The sequence below is a fragment of the Panthera leo genome, chromosome E2, assembly GCF_018350215.1.
Source record: "Panthera leo isolate Ple1 chromosome E2, P.leo_Ple1_pat1.1, whole genome shotgun sequence".
Classification (NCBI taxonomy): Eukaryota; Metazoa; Chordata; class Mammalia; order Carnivora; family Felidae; genus Panthera; species Panthera leo.
The window spans coordinates 35,209,918-35,226,855 of NC_056693.1; the positions used below are offsets into that span (position 1 = coordinate 35,209,918).

The 16,938-nt window shown below is 50.8% G+C and overlaps 1 protein-coding gene across 6 annotated transcripts; it reads right to left on the bottom strand.

Annotated features, from left to right (window-relative positions):
- Window positions 1-991: 991 nt before the first annotated feature.
- Window positions 992-13,653, bottom strand: SLC38A7 (solute carrier family 38 member 7). Of its 6 annotated transcripts, XR_006197205.1 has the most exons (13): window positions 13,574-13,653; window positions 12,867-13,000; window positions 12,504-12,600; window positions 11,322-11,725; window positions 10,478-10,676; window positions 10,097-10,241; window positions 8,995-9,093; window positions 8,359-8,416; window positions 8,027-8,141; window positions 6,556-6,703; window positions 5,947-6,146; window positions 5,041-5,617; window positions 2,913-2,957 (listed from the first exon to the last, which is right to left on the bottom strand). XR_006197205.1 is itself a non-coding variant. In XM_042919276.1 (12 exons), the coding sequence occupies exons 3-12, from the start codon at window positions 11,589-11,591 to the stop codon at window positions 2,855-2,857; spliced, it is 1,392 nt and encodes a 463-aa protein (XP_042775210.1). In that variant the 5' UTR covers window positions 11,592-11,725; window positions 12,504-12,600; window positions 12,867-13,553; the 3' UTR covers window positions 992-2,854. The 6 variants fall into 6 exon arrangements, 2 of the variants coding, with proteins under 2 accessions (XP_042775210.1, XP_042775209.1); XM_042919276.1 differs by lacking the exon at window positions 13,574-13,653 and having other exon boundaries at window positions 992-2,957; window positions 5,041-5,095; window positions 12,867-13,553; XR_006197204.1 differs by lacking the exon at window positions 13,574-13,653 and having other exon boundaries at window positions 12,867-13,553.
- Between the last annotated feature and the right edge of the window lie 3,285 nt (window positions 13,654-16,938).

A 16,938-nucleotide genomic window follows, 5' to 3' on the forward strand; every position in this document is an offset into this window, starting at 1 on the left:
AACTTCTAGTCCCCTAGTCCTCCCGTGAAGCGCGGCCCAAAGCTGTCTCACTCCTCCAGCCCTCAAAAGTACTAGGCCACTTCAGAAGTATTTTCTCCCTGGAGAGAGTCCCCACTCGCACCAGGAGGGAGGGAGGGAGTGTGGTGGAAGATGAGCTGGTTACACTTTACCCTGTGGGCAAGAGGGGCGCCACTGAAGACCACCCCAGAATGCTCTAGTCTCATCCCTGTTGCTCTCCCACATCCAGCCGATACCCCACAGACAATGTTCTTCCAATACCAAGTGCACATGTAGTTCCCATGGCCTGGAAAGGTTTCCTCACCTCTCTTCATTTAGTTCATTCCTACTCATCATTCAGGGGCCAGCTTAAATGTCACTTCCTCCAGGAAGCCTTCCCTGACTCCCCAGACAAGCTTCAGGCCCCCCAATAGAACATTCTATATGTTCTCCTCTTGGCACATATCACAATTTGCAAATAGATACTTGTGTGACCACTTGGTCTGAGGGTGGAGCCGCTGTCTGTTTTGCTGAGTTTACCTTCTTGTCAGCACTGAGCAGTCAGTACCTGGCTCCGCTACCAGGACAACCAGGGTCTGCTCAACACATGCCTCTGAAAGGATGAGGGTGGATGCTCAGGAGTTGGAAGCTCACCCCAAAATGTGAGGTTGGCAAGAGACATGCAGCACAGAGGCCAGTCTGAGGCCACATGGAGCGGGGAAGACACAAGCAGGACTTAAACCAAGGACAGGAGCCCAGGGTAAATCCTCAGGTTGGCAGGCAGGGCCTGATGGGATGTGGAAGAGAGGGGAGGTACCAAGAACCACTCGCATGCTCCCGTCTTGGTCAGGGGAACACAGCAGAACTCATCCCTGACACAGGGGTCAAAGACAATGAAGCCAGAAGTGCCTGCCCCACCCCTTCTCCACCAGCCTACCTTCTTCCTGTCAGTGGTCTGGACTGTGTCCCCAGCACTGGACATAGGCCACAGAGCTCAGCAGCACAGTCTCTTTTTATTAGCCATCCTCTCTGGTATGAATGTGCACAAGTAGAAAAGAAACAGTAAAATACCCTGGCTGGGAGGGCAGGGCAGGGGGCTCCTGAGCTTAGGCCACATGGCCAGATTCCAGCTCCTTTTCCTGATGGGTCTGTTTCTGTGCGAGGACTCCCCTTACACCCCCATCCCTTGACTGAGCATGGATGGACACTGAAAGGACCTGGTGCTGTGCAGGGGGAGGAGAGAAAACAGCACAGGGGGTCTGGCTCCAGGGGCTGAGGGGCTGAGGGATGTGAAGAAAGGTGAGTCATCCACTCCAGGACCTGAGCAGAACCCATCTGGCTGCGGCCAGTCTCTGCTTCTGTGGTCTCACTGCCCTGAGTGGAGGGCTGTGGGGTGGGGGTCCCTCTCACCCCTCGTACAGAGGTTTGGGGCAGGCAGGGCCAAGGAAATTCTAGGAGTTCCAGGTGGAGGAGGCCTGATTCAATGCCTGGCATTGGTCAAAGTGAACAGCCAAGGAGGGAAAACTGGGAATTGAGAATGGGAGAAGAGTGTCCCTCCTCACCCCACCTGGGGTACAACCCACATGTGACCTCGGTGTTGGGTCACTGAGGCCAGGTCTGGTGGGCCTGTGGAGCTGAGGAAGCTGACACGAGAGGGTTGGGCACAACTCCTGCCCCAGTGTTACGTGAGCAGGAGAGAATGAGCTAGAAAACTGGGGGAGGGGCTGAAGAAATGCTGGGGGGAGGGAGCAGACAAGATCTGAACCAGAAGGGAAACTTCTAGACCGGCGTGACTACACTCAAGTGCTGCCCAGTCAGTGACAACTCGGCTGCTCTTCTTCTCTGTGGGCTATCCTGCTGGGGTTGCCAGGGGAGAGGGGAGCAGAAGGCAGGCAGAGAGAAGCAGTCACTGAAAGAGAAGGTAACAGAGAGGCTCACCTGGACCCTGACAGGCCCAACGTGCGTGGGTTTGAAAGATTCCCAGCCTTCTCTCTTACCCACCCTGTGCCACAGAAATGAGGGGCTCATCTGGAATCTGAGTGAGATAAACAGACTTCCTGCCAAGGGGAAAGCTAACTGAGGAGTACTCACAGCACCGTGGTGGCACGGGACGGCCCCTGTCCTTTGGGTCAGAGCCGGGCTGGCACCGTTTGTAAACATTAGACTTGATGATGTCTGGAGATGGAGGAGGAGAGGGATGCCTGGACCCTCAGCTTTGGGGAAAGAGGGTGAGGCCTCAAAGCCTTGGGAGATGTCAATTAGCCACGGAAAAGAGGTCTACAGGTTCACTTTGGACCGAGGCTGGGGGTGGACAAGGCATGACTCTATCTACCTCTGTGCATCTGTATGATTTTTGTGCTACCTTTGGAAATTGCCAGATCCCAGAGAAGTCATGGCTGGCCAAACGGCTGCCCAACTGGAGCAGGCACTGAGTCCCGGGATAATGAGCACAGGTCCTGCTCAGGACAGGGTGCTCTGTCGAGTGGCCCTTTGCCCATACTTTCTCCAAAGGAAAGTCAGGCTGCGGTCTTTTTTCTGAGATGTTCTGATCCTCCTCACCCATGTTTTTCAGAGGTGGAGAAGTCGAGAGTTGAAGGACAGAGAAGGTTCTTCTGTGATACAAGACCTCCTCCCTCCATCCTGGCACTGCCAGGACTGGAGAGCAGGGGGAGCTGGGTCTGAGCCGTCCAGAGGTGTGAGGCCTGATTTTACTCCAGAACTGTTCTTGGAAAAGGATGTCCAGATGTCATCCTACCAGCAGTTGGGAATGATGCTGGACTCAAGGTGACCCCACAACTCTAAGAGATGGGCTCCTGGGTCCAGTGGCAAAAGCCATGTGTTGCCTGGGAGGCAGTGGTTATGCCAAGAGATCCACAAAGATGGCGTTGGCTGTGGTCTGGCCGAAGATGAAGGCTCCCAGGGTGACCAAGAGGACACCATAACTGACCAGCGCCCACCAGCTGTAAGGCAGGAGAGAGAGGCCTAGTCAGTCAACCTACCCTTGGCTTTGCAGACTTGTGTGTGTGTGTGTGTGTGTGTGTGTGTGTGTGTGTGTGTGAGTTAATTATTGTAATTACTTATAGCATTTCTCTAGTGAGTAGAGCACTTCCTACTTCTAAATGACTTTTCATACAAAGGTATGTGGGGCCAAGTGTAAGATCCAGTCCATGGGTCAGAAGACCAAGACCTAATGGAGCTCATTGACAGGTCACAGCAAGCCAAGGGCAGAACCAGGATTAGAATGCATGCCTCCTGATGGAAACGTGTTCAGAAAAAAGCAGGTCACATGGAGTGTGATCCATTCCATTTACAAAAAAAAGCGCAGACATCTGCAAATATATATATCAAATATAGTGACAAGGCAGTAAGAGGATACAACAGGGTATTGACATTAAGGATGACTCAAATTTTCTTCCTTACACTTGTACTTTTAAAGTTTTCTATAATGAATATTACTTCATTATAGAATGAAGTATATAGAATATGTAAATATAATTCTTTTAAAAAAGCTTACAAGCTGTTTTCAACCTCTGCACTATTCAAGGAAATGTGGATATTAAAACAATATTGTGTTTTTCATCTACTAGACTAACACAAATTTAAAAGGCTGTTCTGGGACGCCTGGTGGCTCAGTTGGTCAAGCGTGGGTTCATGGGTTCAAGCCCTGCATAGGGCTCTGTGTTAACAGCTCAGAGCCTGGAGCCTGCTCAGATTCTGTGTCTCCCTCTCTCTCTGCCCCTCCCCAGCTCACACTCTGTCTCGGTCTCTCTCTCTCTCAAAAATAAATAAATATTAAAAAATTAAAAAAAAAAGGCTGTTCTAGACAATACTGGCAGGGGTGTGGAGAACAGGGTACCCTCACTCTACTGCTAGGACTCTAACTGGTTTTCTAGAGGGAAATTTGAACCCATGTGCAGAAGTAAAAATGAGCATGCCCCTTGATCCAGCAACTTCTTTCTAAGAATTGATCCTAGTAAGATCCTCGAAACAGGTGTGTCAAGATGCACATGTATAAGAGTATTCACACATTCACACACTAGAACACTCCGCAGCCCTTAAAAAAGGGAAGAAGTGGATGGATCTTCTTGTGCTGACGTAGAGTGATCTCTAACACACATGGTTAAGTGAAAGGAAGCAAGTGGTAGAAAAGCGTCTGGCATGAAGCCATTTTTGAAAAAACCAAACCAGACACAAAATTTCATGTGTTTGTGCATACGTATGCGTAGCTCTATGTATTTGGACATGTATGCACACACAGAAACAACTAGAAGACCATACTGATGACAGAGAGCTCTCAGGAGAAGGGATGTGGTGGGGAGTGGGCTGTAGGGGCAAGAGGAACTTCCACTTTTTTCTCTAAAGTCCTTCAGTAGCATTTAAACTGTCACAGCTAGCATGTGCCACCCATTTCTTAGGTATTTAGACAACTCTTATGCCTTTTTTTTTTTTTTAATTTTTTAACGTTTATTTATTTTTGAGACAGAGAGAGACAGAGCATGAACAGGGGAGGGTCAGAGAGAGAGAGGGAGACACAGAATCTGAAACAGGCTCCAGGCTCTGAGCTGTCAGCACAGAGCCTGACGCGGGGCTTGAACTCACGGACCGCGAGATCATGACCTGAGCCGAAGTTGGCCACTTAACCGACTGAACCACCCAGGCGCCCCAAGCCTTTTTTTTTTTTTTAAAGGTATGAGGTTTGTCTTGTTTTTAAAATTTTTTAATGTTTATTTATTTTTGAGAGAAAGTGCGCACGTGCATGAGTGGGGGAGAGGCAGAGAGAGAGGGAGACACAGAATCTGAAGCAGGCTCCAGGCTCTGAGCTGTCAGCATAGAGCATGAAGCGGGGCTCGAACTCACAAACCGTGAGATCATGACCTGAGCTGAAGTCGGACACTTAGCTGACTGAGCCACCCAGGCGCCCCAAAAACTCTTCTGCTATTTTTAAGTCCACAGGTCTCTTGATCTCTCCCTGTTTTAAGCGCCCCCGCCCCCACCAGCTCATCCCTCATGTGGCACCTCCACACGCCCCGGGCTCTGCTTTACCTGGCTGGCTTGACTTCTTCCATCTCCGAGAGTTTGGCTTGAATGAGGCACAGCCCTGGAAGAGAAGACGTGGCCCCGAGAGCTCAGGCGGGCTCCTTCACTCAGGCCCACCCTCCCCCTTTACCAAGAGGTATTGGTGAATGGAGAAAGGCCCGTGTTTACTCTTCACCTCTGCCCCACTCCATGCGCAGTCGGAGGCCTTGCATCTGCTCTCCCGGGAGAGGCCAGCGTCTGACAGGCTCTCCTCGGGCTGCAGGAGAGCCCCAGAGCCAAAGGGGCAGCCACGGAAGGGGATTCAGCAGTAGCCCCCACCACCCCGAGGGCCCTTCCCAGGGCACTTCTGAGCAGATGTGGCCCCCCCCTGCTCCTTGCAAAGTGGCAAGGACTTTCAAGTTGGTCTCCTAGAGAGAAATAAGCTGGGTACAGGCAGAACTCATGGCTGGGCAGGTGGGAGCACTTCTTGGGGATCCGGTGGCAGACTTGTGTCTGAAACTTGGGTCTCCCGACTTCTGTATCCGGGTGCTGCCGCCAGACCCTGGCACTCTCTGGGTTGTAATGGGCTGAACCAGCCGGATCCCTAACAGTCAGGCAGCAACAGAGAAGCGAATGAAAGGTTAAGAGTGTAGGCTGTGCACCTAGACAGACTTGGGTCAGAAAAGTTGTTACTCAATGGTTGAGTCTGTTTAACCTCCTCACATCTCATCAACAGAATGGAGATAACATCTATCCCTTCTTTTCAGGAGGGGCAGGGGTTAGCGCAGAGCCTGAGGTGGGTGATTAGTAAGGGCTGGTGGTTACTCTCCTGGCAGGTAAGCAAGGGAGGAGTTGAGGCCGGGAGACCCTGGGAGCTGGTACTGCATGGGCGGGGCAGGGGGCAGTGTGCAGGGGGCGGGCACAGGTCCATACCTGGGAAGACAAAGATGAAGCAGGCAGCCAGGCCTCCGATGACTGAGATGACCTTGCCGATGTCAGGGATGAAGAGTGCCAGCAGCAGGGTGAGCAGGAACCAGACCAGAGTCTGGAGCACGCGTCGCCGCCGCTCCCGCCCCACGTCCTCCTCCACGGGCATCCCCTGGTAGCGCAGCCACAGGCCCTCGATCACCGCCCTGCCCACACAGAGAGTGTCTCAGAGGCCCCCACCTCCGGTTCACAGAGCCAGACCTCTGAGTGCGTAGACTAGGGGTAAGGCCCTAAGCGCTGATCCTGTTTCCTGTTCTGTGCAATGGGTCCAGCAGTACTCTTGTGGTTGCCACGGGGACGGGATGGGATGGTGGATGTGATGTGCTTAGGGCCTGGCCTGGCCCAGGACATGCTCACCTCGTGGGAACTGATGCTATTGTCCTCCTGAAAAGAAAGGGTCTGGGTACGCCGGAGGCTAGGTGTTCAGGAAAGGATCTGACTACAGGTTCTAAGAGGACTCACAAAAGGCCAAAGGACTATGTTCAAAGGGCTCTCAGGGGTGCTGAGGAGTCCTGGTGAGAGGGAGCACTCCCATGGGGTGGGGAGGGGGCTCACCGCCCACAGAAGTGCAGGATGGGGTAGGAGGTGAGCACGCTCAGGATGATGAAGGCACGGGCAACAGCCACAGCCATGTCCTCCGAGGGGTAGGATAGGAGCACATCGGGGTCCACAGCAGCTCCAAAGGTCAGGAAGCCACAGATGCCTGAGGACAGGGACAAGAGGGCTGGCAGGGGCAATCCTGGGAGGGTGAGGGGGATGGACCATTTACTCCAGGGTGCAACTCAGATGGGGAGGGTGCTGGAGCAGCTCTGGAGGCTGAGAGAGTGTCAGGCTGGGACCCGAGGCTTTGTCCCTGACTTCTCACATCCCCTCCCCACTGCCACCTTTGTCATCCTGAGCTCACCCAGCACGTTCCTGTTTCAGAACTTCTGCACTAACCTTCTGTCTGTTCAGCCCTTCGCACCCCTATCTCTTCACTATTCAGGTCACAGCTCTGGTGTCCCCTCCTCAGAGAATGAGTCCACCCTGCCCATCCACAATAACCCCTGACCTTGGGCGCTCACTCACAGCACCCTGCTCTATTTTCCTCAGAACTCTCCTGTGTGTGTGTGTGTGTGTGTGTGTGTTTTCCTTTTACACTTATTCATTGTGTGTCTCTCCAGCCAGAACATGAGCCCCAGGACAGGGACTTGGCCTATTTGCCCCTCTTGCTCCTGGCTTTGTCTTCAGAGGTAGAACAATGCTGGCCCCATAACACCTGTGGAAGGAATCACAGCCTGGTCTTCCTGTTCTGCTTTGTCATCCAAACCATTCCCCGCATGGCGCCCGCAGCCATGTTTTGTTGAGATGTGCCCCTGCTGGAAATGCTTCCTCTTGGGCTCCCCATAGTCCTCAGGCCCAACAGGACCTACTCCGGTCCCTGTCTGGCCTCCCTGCCTGCCCCCCACCCCCAAATCACCCCACTCCAGCTGCACAGCCCTGTCTGTCCCTGCCTCAGGGGCCTGGCATTTCCCGCCTCTCTGGAACACTCTTCTCTCAGCCCTTCAGATGCTCGCTCCTCATCTCTGGGGCTCCTCAGACAGGAGCCTCCTGTGAACCATGGAGGCTCTCACCACCTCTCCTAGTCCCACTCACAGCTTCTCTGTCTCACTGTTGTGGTGGCACTCCCCACTGTCTGGATGTCCTTACTGACTCCTGCCTTACTCTTGTAAGACCCTCTGGCTAGACTGTCAATTCCAGGTAAGCAGGACGAGGTCTGTCAATCTTCACGGCATCCCCTGTGCTGGGAACAGTTCCCGGCACTCACGAGGCACTGACTGACAGCTGCCAAGTGAATGGGTGAATACATCTCTCTCATTTGGGGGGGAGGAGGCCCAAGGCAGCCCAGGTTCAAGCCAATGCCTACAGAAGTGTTTGATATGCTGGGAATGCTGGGCTGTCCCCAGGAAAGCTTGGCCAGAGGACTTGGAGACAAAGAGGAAAAGTGGGAGCACTCCAAGCCCAGCCATCAGAGGGGAGCACTCACCCGTGCCCATGTAGACAGCGAGGGCTATGACCATGGCGGCTGTCACCACCCCACCCCAGGTCTTCACCTTGGGCTGCCGCATGCTATTGAAGACCGGCACACTGCTCACGTGGCACTGTTAGGGTGAAGGTCACAGTTATGGTGGGGAAGTGACCCCTTCCCAGTTTCCAGAGGGAGGCAGTTTGGGGACAAAGGCACCAGGGACAAAGGACAAGTCCCAGTGCTCTGACTCTGTCTTTCCTCCCAGGATGTCCCCATCCTCCCTATAATGTGGGTTCCTGCCCAGGGTGGGGAGTGAGCTAAGAGGACAATAGGAACCTTGCAACTGGCACCTGAAATCCGAAGCAGATGGTGGGCATAGCATTGAACACGGCTACCCAGGAAGCTGGCCTGTGGACAAACACACAAAGAGTCTGCTGCTTGTGAATCCCACAGAGCCACCAACCGCCCCATGTCCTTACTCTTCACTCATCTCACCATGGCCTCCACCAACCACTATTCTACACATTCAACCCCCTTAAGTCTGGAAACAGGGAGAGGGCACATCTCCATTTCACTGGTCAGTACACTGAGACTCTGGAAGACCCTCCTGGGACCAAAATCCAGAATTTCTGGTTGCTGCACTGGAGTTGCTTTCCTTTTTCTTTCAAAAACAAGAATTTTTTTTTTTTTTTAAATGAGAAAACAGATTCATCCTCATACAGAAATTACAGATAAGGACAAGTTGCAAAAATATGCAATTCTACCCTGGTAGTCTCCATAACTGGAGGCCAAGTCTTACAATGGCTTATCTGTTGGATATTGGATATTGGATGTTGGTTCTCACTCTTGCCTCCTTTCTCCAATGACCAACAAGTCAAGCTCTGGTGACCTAATGAGCTTTAAAAAGAGCACCTGTATGGCCTTTTGATGTCTGACCCAGTACTTCCTGGAGCCCAAGTAGCGACTTCCTTGGGGTTCTTACCCACCTAGTCAGGATGTCCCCTGGGGTCATCTCTTTATCTGGCCAGATATATTTGATGATAATGATGGCAGTGACGTACCAGGTGCCCACGACGCTCAAGAAGCTGCCAGAAAGAATGGTTTGAGTTTCCTCTTCCCCAGCCCCAGCTGCCCTCTCTCTGATTGCACCCCAGGGGTATCTACCCTCAGCTCTAGTGACCACAGTGTCTACTGAATAAACTGGGAGATTATTCCAAACAAAGATTAAAAAAATCCATGAGAAATAAGCTTTAGAGGGGCGCCTGGCTGGCTCAGTCAGAAAAGCATGTGACTCCTGATCTTGGGGTCATGAGTTTGAGCCCCACGTTGGGTGTATAGATTATTTATTATAGATAAATAAACTTAAAAAAAAAAAGAAATAGGTTTTAGAGAAACCAGTCACAGCTTGGAGGGAGCTGGACCGCAAGAGGGGACCAGACTAACATTTCTGACCATTAGGAAATGCACTGGTTCGGCTTAGAGGTCTGGGTTTCAAAGCATATGTGTTTCTTCCATCAGTGCAGCCCTCACTTGGTGACTGCTACAAGGGCCTTTGAGAAGTAGGAGCCGCTGGAGGTAAAAGGGCTGAAGATTCAAATACGGGGATGTCAACATTAAAGGGGACCTTGGAGACAGCCAAGTGTGACCCTGCCAATTGTGGATCACAGGAAATGGCTCAGAATTACACAGCTTTTCAGACCCTGAGCCAGGAAGCCAGTCCTGTCTCTTCATACTAAGCTGCATGGAAGATGGGGCCAGGCTTTACAATTCCAAATGATAAAAAATCCCCTCCTCCCTGGGAAAGCCAAGGTCCTGGCCTGGAAGCTCCCTTCACACTCCTGATAACCACCTGTCTCTTCTGTGACAAGGACATTTGGAACAGGATCTCTCACTATGCAAAGGGCCACTGTCTCCCTTGATGCAGACACAAAAGGAAATCTTATGCTGGTGGCCTTGCGAGCCATGGTCCACGCTGCCTTGCCCACTTTGGCTGCCCAGAAAGAGAGGGGTTCTCCAGCAGTGCCTGGGCCTTTAGCTGTGTGTGATTAGAGCTTCTGTCTGGCCTGGGTTGGGGTGGAGCCTCCGAACCTGGCATACTTCTGGAAGCCGATCTCTCTGGGGATGGAAAGGGGCAGGATGAAGAGGAAGGCAGTGAGGCTGATAGTGAACTTTCGGTCTGTGTACCAGGAGCTGCTGCCGGCCCCCTCAGGCTCCTTTGCCATCACAGCTATAACTGTACAGGGAGGAAGGAGGGAATGTCATGCCAGGCTCCTGCAGGCTGTGGCCCTCCTGCTCTGCTGAGCCTCAGGGCCTCCATCTGCCTAATGGGCTCAGCAGCCAGGAGGGAGGATTCATAGAAGAAGGCTGGACCCAGGCTAGGCCTTGGGCAGGTGTTCATGCCCATTCCTCCACCCAGGATCCCGAGGGCCGAGCGGGAGGGATGAAGTAGGTACTGAGGGGGAACCTCACTCTTGTCTTGTTGGTCCCCGATGATGATGAGGAAGGCGATGCAGGTGCCGAAAGTGTAAATGGCAATGGTCACCTCACACAGCACGCCTGTCAGTTTGCCACACACAGCCCACACCACCTCCTGGTAGGTCCTCTCATTGCTGGCCTGGGAGCAGTAGGCCAGGATGACGAGGCCGCTGATGATGAAGACCAGCATGCCCTGCAAGCAGGACAGAGCCACAGAGTGTGGGACAGGCCTGGCAACAAAGGGCTGCCTGATCTTGCTCAGCATTTACTAGGCCAATGCCTACCGCCAGTTTGGTAAATAAGCCTCATCTTGTAGGCAACTTTACCAGATTGCTGGAGGCTGCCGAGTTGAGATTTTCTTTAAAAACAGAAGAAGTTTTGTGGAAAATTTCAAATACACACAAGAGGGACAAAATGGTATCATGAACCACCATGCACCCATCACTCAGCTTCAAAAATAATCAACTCATGGCTCATCTTGTTTCCCTCTGCCACTCTGGATTATGTTGAAGGAAATACAAGCTATCAAATCATTTCACCAGTAAATATTCCAGCATGTAGTTCTAAAAGGTAAGAGCCCACTTTTTAAACATAAACTACAAAATTATTAAATATGCAGTCGATGTCCAAACTGCTGGGAAGCCTTCTGCAGCCTCACCTGGGCTCAGATGAAAGAGTGCTGGGATAGGTTAGTAATGTCTGCCAAAGGTGAGGGTGGGAGCAGTGGTAGCCTGTGTCACTGACTGACTATCCTTGAGGCAAAGCCTCCCTTCCAAGGTAAAGAGCTCAGACCCAACACCTGAACTGCATTTCTGGCCCTTACGGCCAGCACACTCACCATCTGCAGTGTGATGCCGGCTGCCACGCCCCCTGCAGTGCTGAAGGCCGCCGGGAAGTTGAGCAGCCCTGCACCCAGGCAGGCATTGACGACGATGAAGATGGCCCCAATTGTGGAAGTGGTGCCTCTGCCCAGACTCTCAAGAGACGCCTCCCCTTCACTCTTGGGGGCTGTGTCCACGCAGGGACTCTGCAGCAGACGGGCCCGCTCCCCGGAGTCCGTGCTCAGACCCCACTCGCCAAGGTCATTGTTGATGCTGACCTGGGCCATGGCCCTCGGAGCCCTCTTCCCACGGGGTCTGTGGATTCTGCCTCACAACCACATCCCCTGGGCAGCTGGAGGGCGGCACTAGCCTGTTTGGGGCTGTTATCCTAGGAGGCCTGTGAGCTCTGGCTCTTCTCAACCTAGATGGGAAACACAGGTACTACTGTTATCCTGAGATGGGCACAGAACGCTGAAACAACATTCCCAAGGTCATATGGCTGACATTCAAACCCAGGTGTGCCTCTGCAGAACACTGCATTTGGGTGTCACAGTGTATGGTGGCAGAGGCAGAAATATATCTGATGTAAAGCCTGCTTGCTTCAGGCTTAGAGACCCATAGGTAAATAAGTCCTAAACCTAAGAGAGCGGAATACTAACACATCAGCACTACGGAGAGGCTACACTCCTGTTGGGCAGAAGTATCTTGGACATATCTTATCTCATTCAGTCCTTATCACAGTGGTCATAAGGTTCAGAGAGATCATATCGTTGACCCAGGGTCACATGCTAGCAAAAGGCAAAGCAGGATTTGGGTCTAAATCTATCTGGCCTCCCAGCCTGTTTCCACACCACAGGGTTTGCAATCGCAGCCCTCACCTAGAAGTGTGGGTATTTCAATATATTACAATCCAACATACTGCCCTCTAGCCCAGAGTCTAAATTCTGTGTAGCTTGCAAAGCCCTTGAAAATTCAAGGCTAACTCTCACTCTTCTCCCTTGTGACTGACCTAAACATTGCCTATCAGAGAGGCGTCTCTCTGATGCCCTCAGCACACTGAGGGGTTTAGAATGGCTAATGAGGCCACCGCCCACCCCCAGGTTGTCGGATGCTTCTCATTGCTTCTCCTGGTGATGGATGAACAAAGATGGGAACCATACGTTCATGAGAGGGAAAAAAGAGAGTTTGGGTGCTCTCACCAAGCATGCAACCAAGGGACACAGCTCCAGAGGAAATATCTCTCTGCTGGCTCCAAGTCCAGAAAGATCAGATGCCACAGGCTTCCTCTTATGCAACCTGTTACTCAACCAGTAACACAGCAAAACAAAACAAAACAAAACAAAAAAAAAAAATCAAAGCTGTGAGTAGTGGAGGCAGAGAGCTCTGGGCTCCCAGGTTTCCAGCATAGCTCAAGAAAGAGCCTGCAAAGTCAGGGCTCCCAGAGCTGTGAGACCCCCTCCTCCACCCTGCTCACATCTCAGACACAGAGGTCTCTGCACTGGTCCAAGATCTCTTGGCTGTCCTTCCATGCGAAGTCCCCGGTTCCATTGTCCCCACCTTACCTTCTCCTTCCGCCTGATGGGCTATGGTAGAGGGTGTGTTGTTCTTACAGCTCCTTCTCGAAGACCTGGGATCTGATTTTCCTCACTTCCCTCTCTGGCCCCAATTTCTTCTTCAAGACTTTATCTAAAATCTGCTGTCAGTGGAGAGAAGAGTGTGAGCTGTTTCTGCGTTGGTCAGCAGAGCGTCAGCAGCTCTGACGTTAACTCAATAATGGAGCAGCAGATCAGTTAGAGAAACAGGCCCAGGGAAGGAAAGAGGCTAGACTAATGTCACAGCAGATAGTCGGCAGAACCAGAAAAATGATGTCCACAGGCTCAGGCCAGAGCTGTAACCATTGCAATAGGCCCTCTCAGATCCCAACCGGAGTGGGTTCCCAGTCCAGTCTGGGGCTGGATCCCAGAAATAAGCAGGGAGGGCTGCACTGGGAGGTGGGTTAGGGCGCACCCGGCGCGGAGGGGCAGATCCCCAGGCCCCAAGCGAGGCGAGTGGGCTGCTGTGAGGTAAGCTAGGAAGGCGCTTCAGGCCTAGCACTAGGTGGAAACAGTCCGAACTATGGCGCCGCGGCAAAGCCGGTCCTCTTGAGGGCTGGCGGGGGACCGACGACGCCGGGCTTCGGAGCCCCGCACGGAGTGGGCAGGGCTCTAGACAGCTGGGGTCCGAGACTTAACACTTCCACCCTCCACCGCCTCCACCTCCTACCACCTACCTAAGGTGCTTCCCACCCGAGCCGGCTGCAGAGACACGTGAGCCGAGGTCACATGACAGCCAGGGCTCAGGCGGGCCGCGGGAGACGCTGGAAGTTGTAGTTTTCTGCAGGCTTTAGGCTTGGATGGCACCGGCCCTCTGAATCCTCAACCACACATTTGCTGCGAGCCACTCTCCGCTCCCAGACCACCATGCATAACCTGTTAGTTAGTTATCTATCTATCTATCTATCTATCTATCTATCTATCTATCTATATGTATCTATATATATGTATCTATAAACATATGTATGTATCTATATACGTATATACACATATATACGTATATGGATACATATATACATGTATATACATATATAAGTATATATACACATATATATGTATATATATATATATATATATATATATATATATATATATATGTTTTTAATGTTTATTTATTTTTGAAAGAGAGAGACAGAGCACAAGCAGGGAGGGACAGAGAGAGAGGGAGACACAGAATACAAAGCAGGCTCTAGGCTCTGAGCTGTCAGCACAGAGCCTGACACGGGGCTGGAAACCTTGAGACCCGTGAGAGCATGACCCGAGCTACCCAGTCTTCCCTATCCTGTTAGTTTTAATCCTGGTCTCTTAGCCAAAGCGAAACACTCCTCCTTCCTTTTAGGAAGAATATTAGGAGCTTTGGTGTCTTTGCCAGGCCCAGGAACTGGACAAAAGCGATTTGGCCTCATTATCCTCCTGTGTCTCCCTCCTGGCCTCAGACCCGCAACGAGTGACCCTGGAGTTTCTTTCACTGACAGTGAGGGACCACTTTTACCCACTTGAGCTGTGTGATCTTTCCTGTGAGAGGACTGGTCTGAGTATTGTTCATGGCCATAACCTCAGGGCCTAGATGCTAAAACAGTTTCTGAGGTATCTAGTTACTCATATAAAAAAAATATTTGTGGAATGAGGGAATGGGTGTCCAGAGCCCTGGCTTCTGTTCCTGGTTGTGTGCAACATTTTCAAGTTGTCACGTAATCTTTGCCATTCCAATGTCCTGGGTCTGTCTTATGAGAATATGCTCTCCACTACATGTATCTGTCCATGAATCAAGACCTCACTGATGAGGGAACACAGGAAATACCACATAACCCAAGTCATCTTTAACTGAAACTTTTATTGAGATCGCTGTGGATTCATATGCAGTTATAAGAAATAATATGGGGGTGCCTGGGTGGCTCAGTTGGTTAAGGGTCTGACTCTTGGTTTTGGCTCAGGTCATGATCTCATGGTTGGTGAGACCAAGCTCTGCGCTGGGCTCTGTGCTGACAGTGCAGAGCCTGCTTGAGAGTCTCTCTCTCTTGTCCCTCCCCCCTTGCTTCTGCTGTCTCTCAAATTAAATGAATAGACTTAAAAAAGCAAAAACAGGGGCACTGGGTAGCTCAGTCAGTTAAACGACTGACTACAGTTCAGGTCATGATCTCGCAGTTTATGGGTTTGAGCCCCATGTCAGGCTCTGTGCTGACAGCTCAGAGCCTGGAGCCTATTTCGGATTCTGTGTCTCCCTCTCTCTCTGCCCCTCCCCTGTTCACGCTCTGTCTCTGTCTCAAGAATAAATATTTAAAAAAATTAAATTAAAAAAAATGGAATCAAACAGTTTGTAACTTAGGACTGGTTTTCTGCACTTAATTCCCCAGAGACACATCCAAGTTGTCGTGTATGTCTTATTATTGAGTAGTATTTCATGGTGTGTATGTACCAGTTTGTGTAATCACTTGCTGAAGGATAGCTGAGCTGTTTGCAAGTTTTGTTCTGTTTTTTAAGAAATTGCTACACTCAACAGGCGGCTCTCGAACTGAACCCTGAGATCAAGCTTCCCATGCTTTTCCCAACTGAGCCAGCCAGGCACCCCTGCAAGTTTTTGAAACAAATAACTTTATTGAGCTTCATTATGCATTTTACCACAAGATTCACCCTTGTAAAGTGTCCAATACAGTGGTGTTTGCTATGTTCAGAATTTTGCAACCTACCCAGTCTCAGAGCATTGTCATCACTCTCTCAAAAACTCTGTAATCATTAGTAGTCACTTTCTACTCCTTCCTGTAGGCCCTTGGAAACTACAAACCTACTCTGTGCTTCTATGGAGTTGCCCAGTATTGCCATTTCATAAAAATAGTCACTTGTGACTTTTTGTCGAATATGTGACTTTTAAAGAAATATTTATTTTGAGAGAGAGAGAGAGAGAGAGAGAGAGAGAGACAGACAAGTGAGGGAGGAGCAGAGAAAGAGGGAGACAGAGAATCCCAAGCAGGCTCTATGGTGCCAGAGCAGAGCCCGATGCAGGGCTCCAACTTAAACCTTGAGATCATGACCTGAGCAGGAAACAAGAGTCAGACACACTTAACTGACTGAGCCACCCAGGCAACTCCCCTTTTTTAAAGTAGGTTCCATGCCCAACGTGGGGCTTGAACTCATGACCCTGAGATCAAGAGTTGGATGCTCTACTGACTGAGCCAGGCAGGGGCCCGTAACTTTTTTTTTTTAATTAGAAAAGAGCAAATTTTAAAAGACAAATTACTTAAGGTAAAAGTGGACATAATTGTACAGTGATCCTTAGAAAATGAACATGTAGGATTTTTAGATGCATCCAAAGAACATCCACCTCAGAGAGATTGACATATGTGACTTTCTTATCACATATATTTTGCCTTCTTTCACTCAGCGTACTGTTTTCAAGATTCACCCATGTTGAGGAATATATTAGCACTTCATTCCTTAAAATTTTTTTTTAATTTATTTATTTTTAAGAGGGAGAGCATAAGTGAGGGAGGGGCAGAGGAGAAAGAGAGAGAGAGAGAAAGAGAGAGAGAGAGAGAGAGAGAGAGAGAGAGAATCTGAAGCAGGCTCCACACTGTCAGTGCAGCACCCAATGTGGGGACTGAACTCATAACTGTGAGATCATGACCTGAGCCCATGTCAGACACTTAACTGACTGCGCCACCCAGGTGCCCCTGGACTTTGGTTGTTTAGATGTAAGCTTGAAGCAGTCTAAGAGTACCGAAGGACTGGTCCATGGGTCAGCTATATGTGAACCACCTAGAAAGTTTTTATTAAAAAAAAAAAAAAGATTCCCAAGCCTTATCTCAGACATATTGAGTCAGAATGCCCAAAGGTAAGACCAGGGAACCAATAATTTAAAAATCAATCCAGGGGCGCCTGGGTGGCTCGGTCGGTTAAGCATCTGACTTCGGCTCAGGTCATGATCTCATGGTCCGTGAGTTCGACCCCCGCGTCGGGCTCTGTGCTGACAGCTCAGAGCCTGGGGCCTGTTTCAGATTCTGTGTCTCCCTCTCTCTCTGCCCTTCCCCTGTTCATGCTCTGTCTC

Excerpts from the sequence above, each read along its gene's own strand:
- SLC38A7 (XM_042919275.1), bottom strand. The coding sequence starts at position 11,591 with ATGGCCCAGGTCAGCATCAACAATGACCTTGGCGAGTGGGGTCTGAGC. Across the intron at positions 9,094-10,096 it reads GGCTTCCAGAAGTATGCCAG|CTTCTTGAGCGTCGTGGGCA; the intron begins GTTCGGAGGCTC and ends TCTTTCTGGCAG. Across the intron at positions 8,142-8,358 it reads CCATCTGCTTCGGATTTCAG|TGCCACGTGAGCAGTGTGCC; the intron begins GTGCCAGTTGCA and ends TCACCCTAACAG.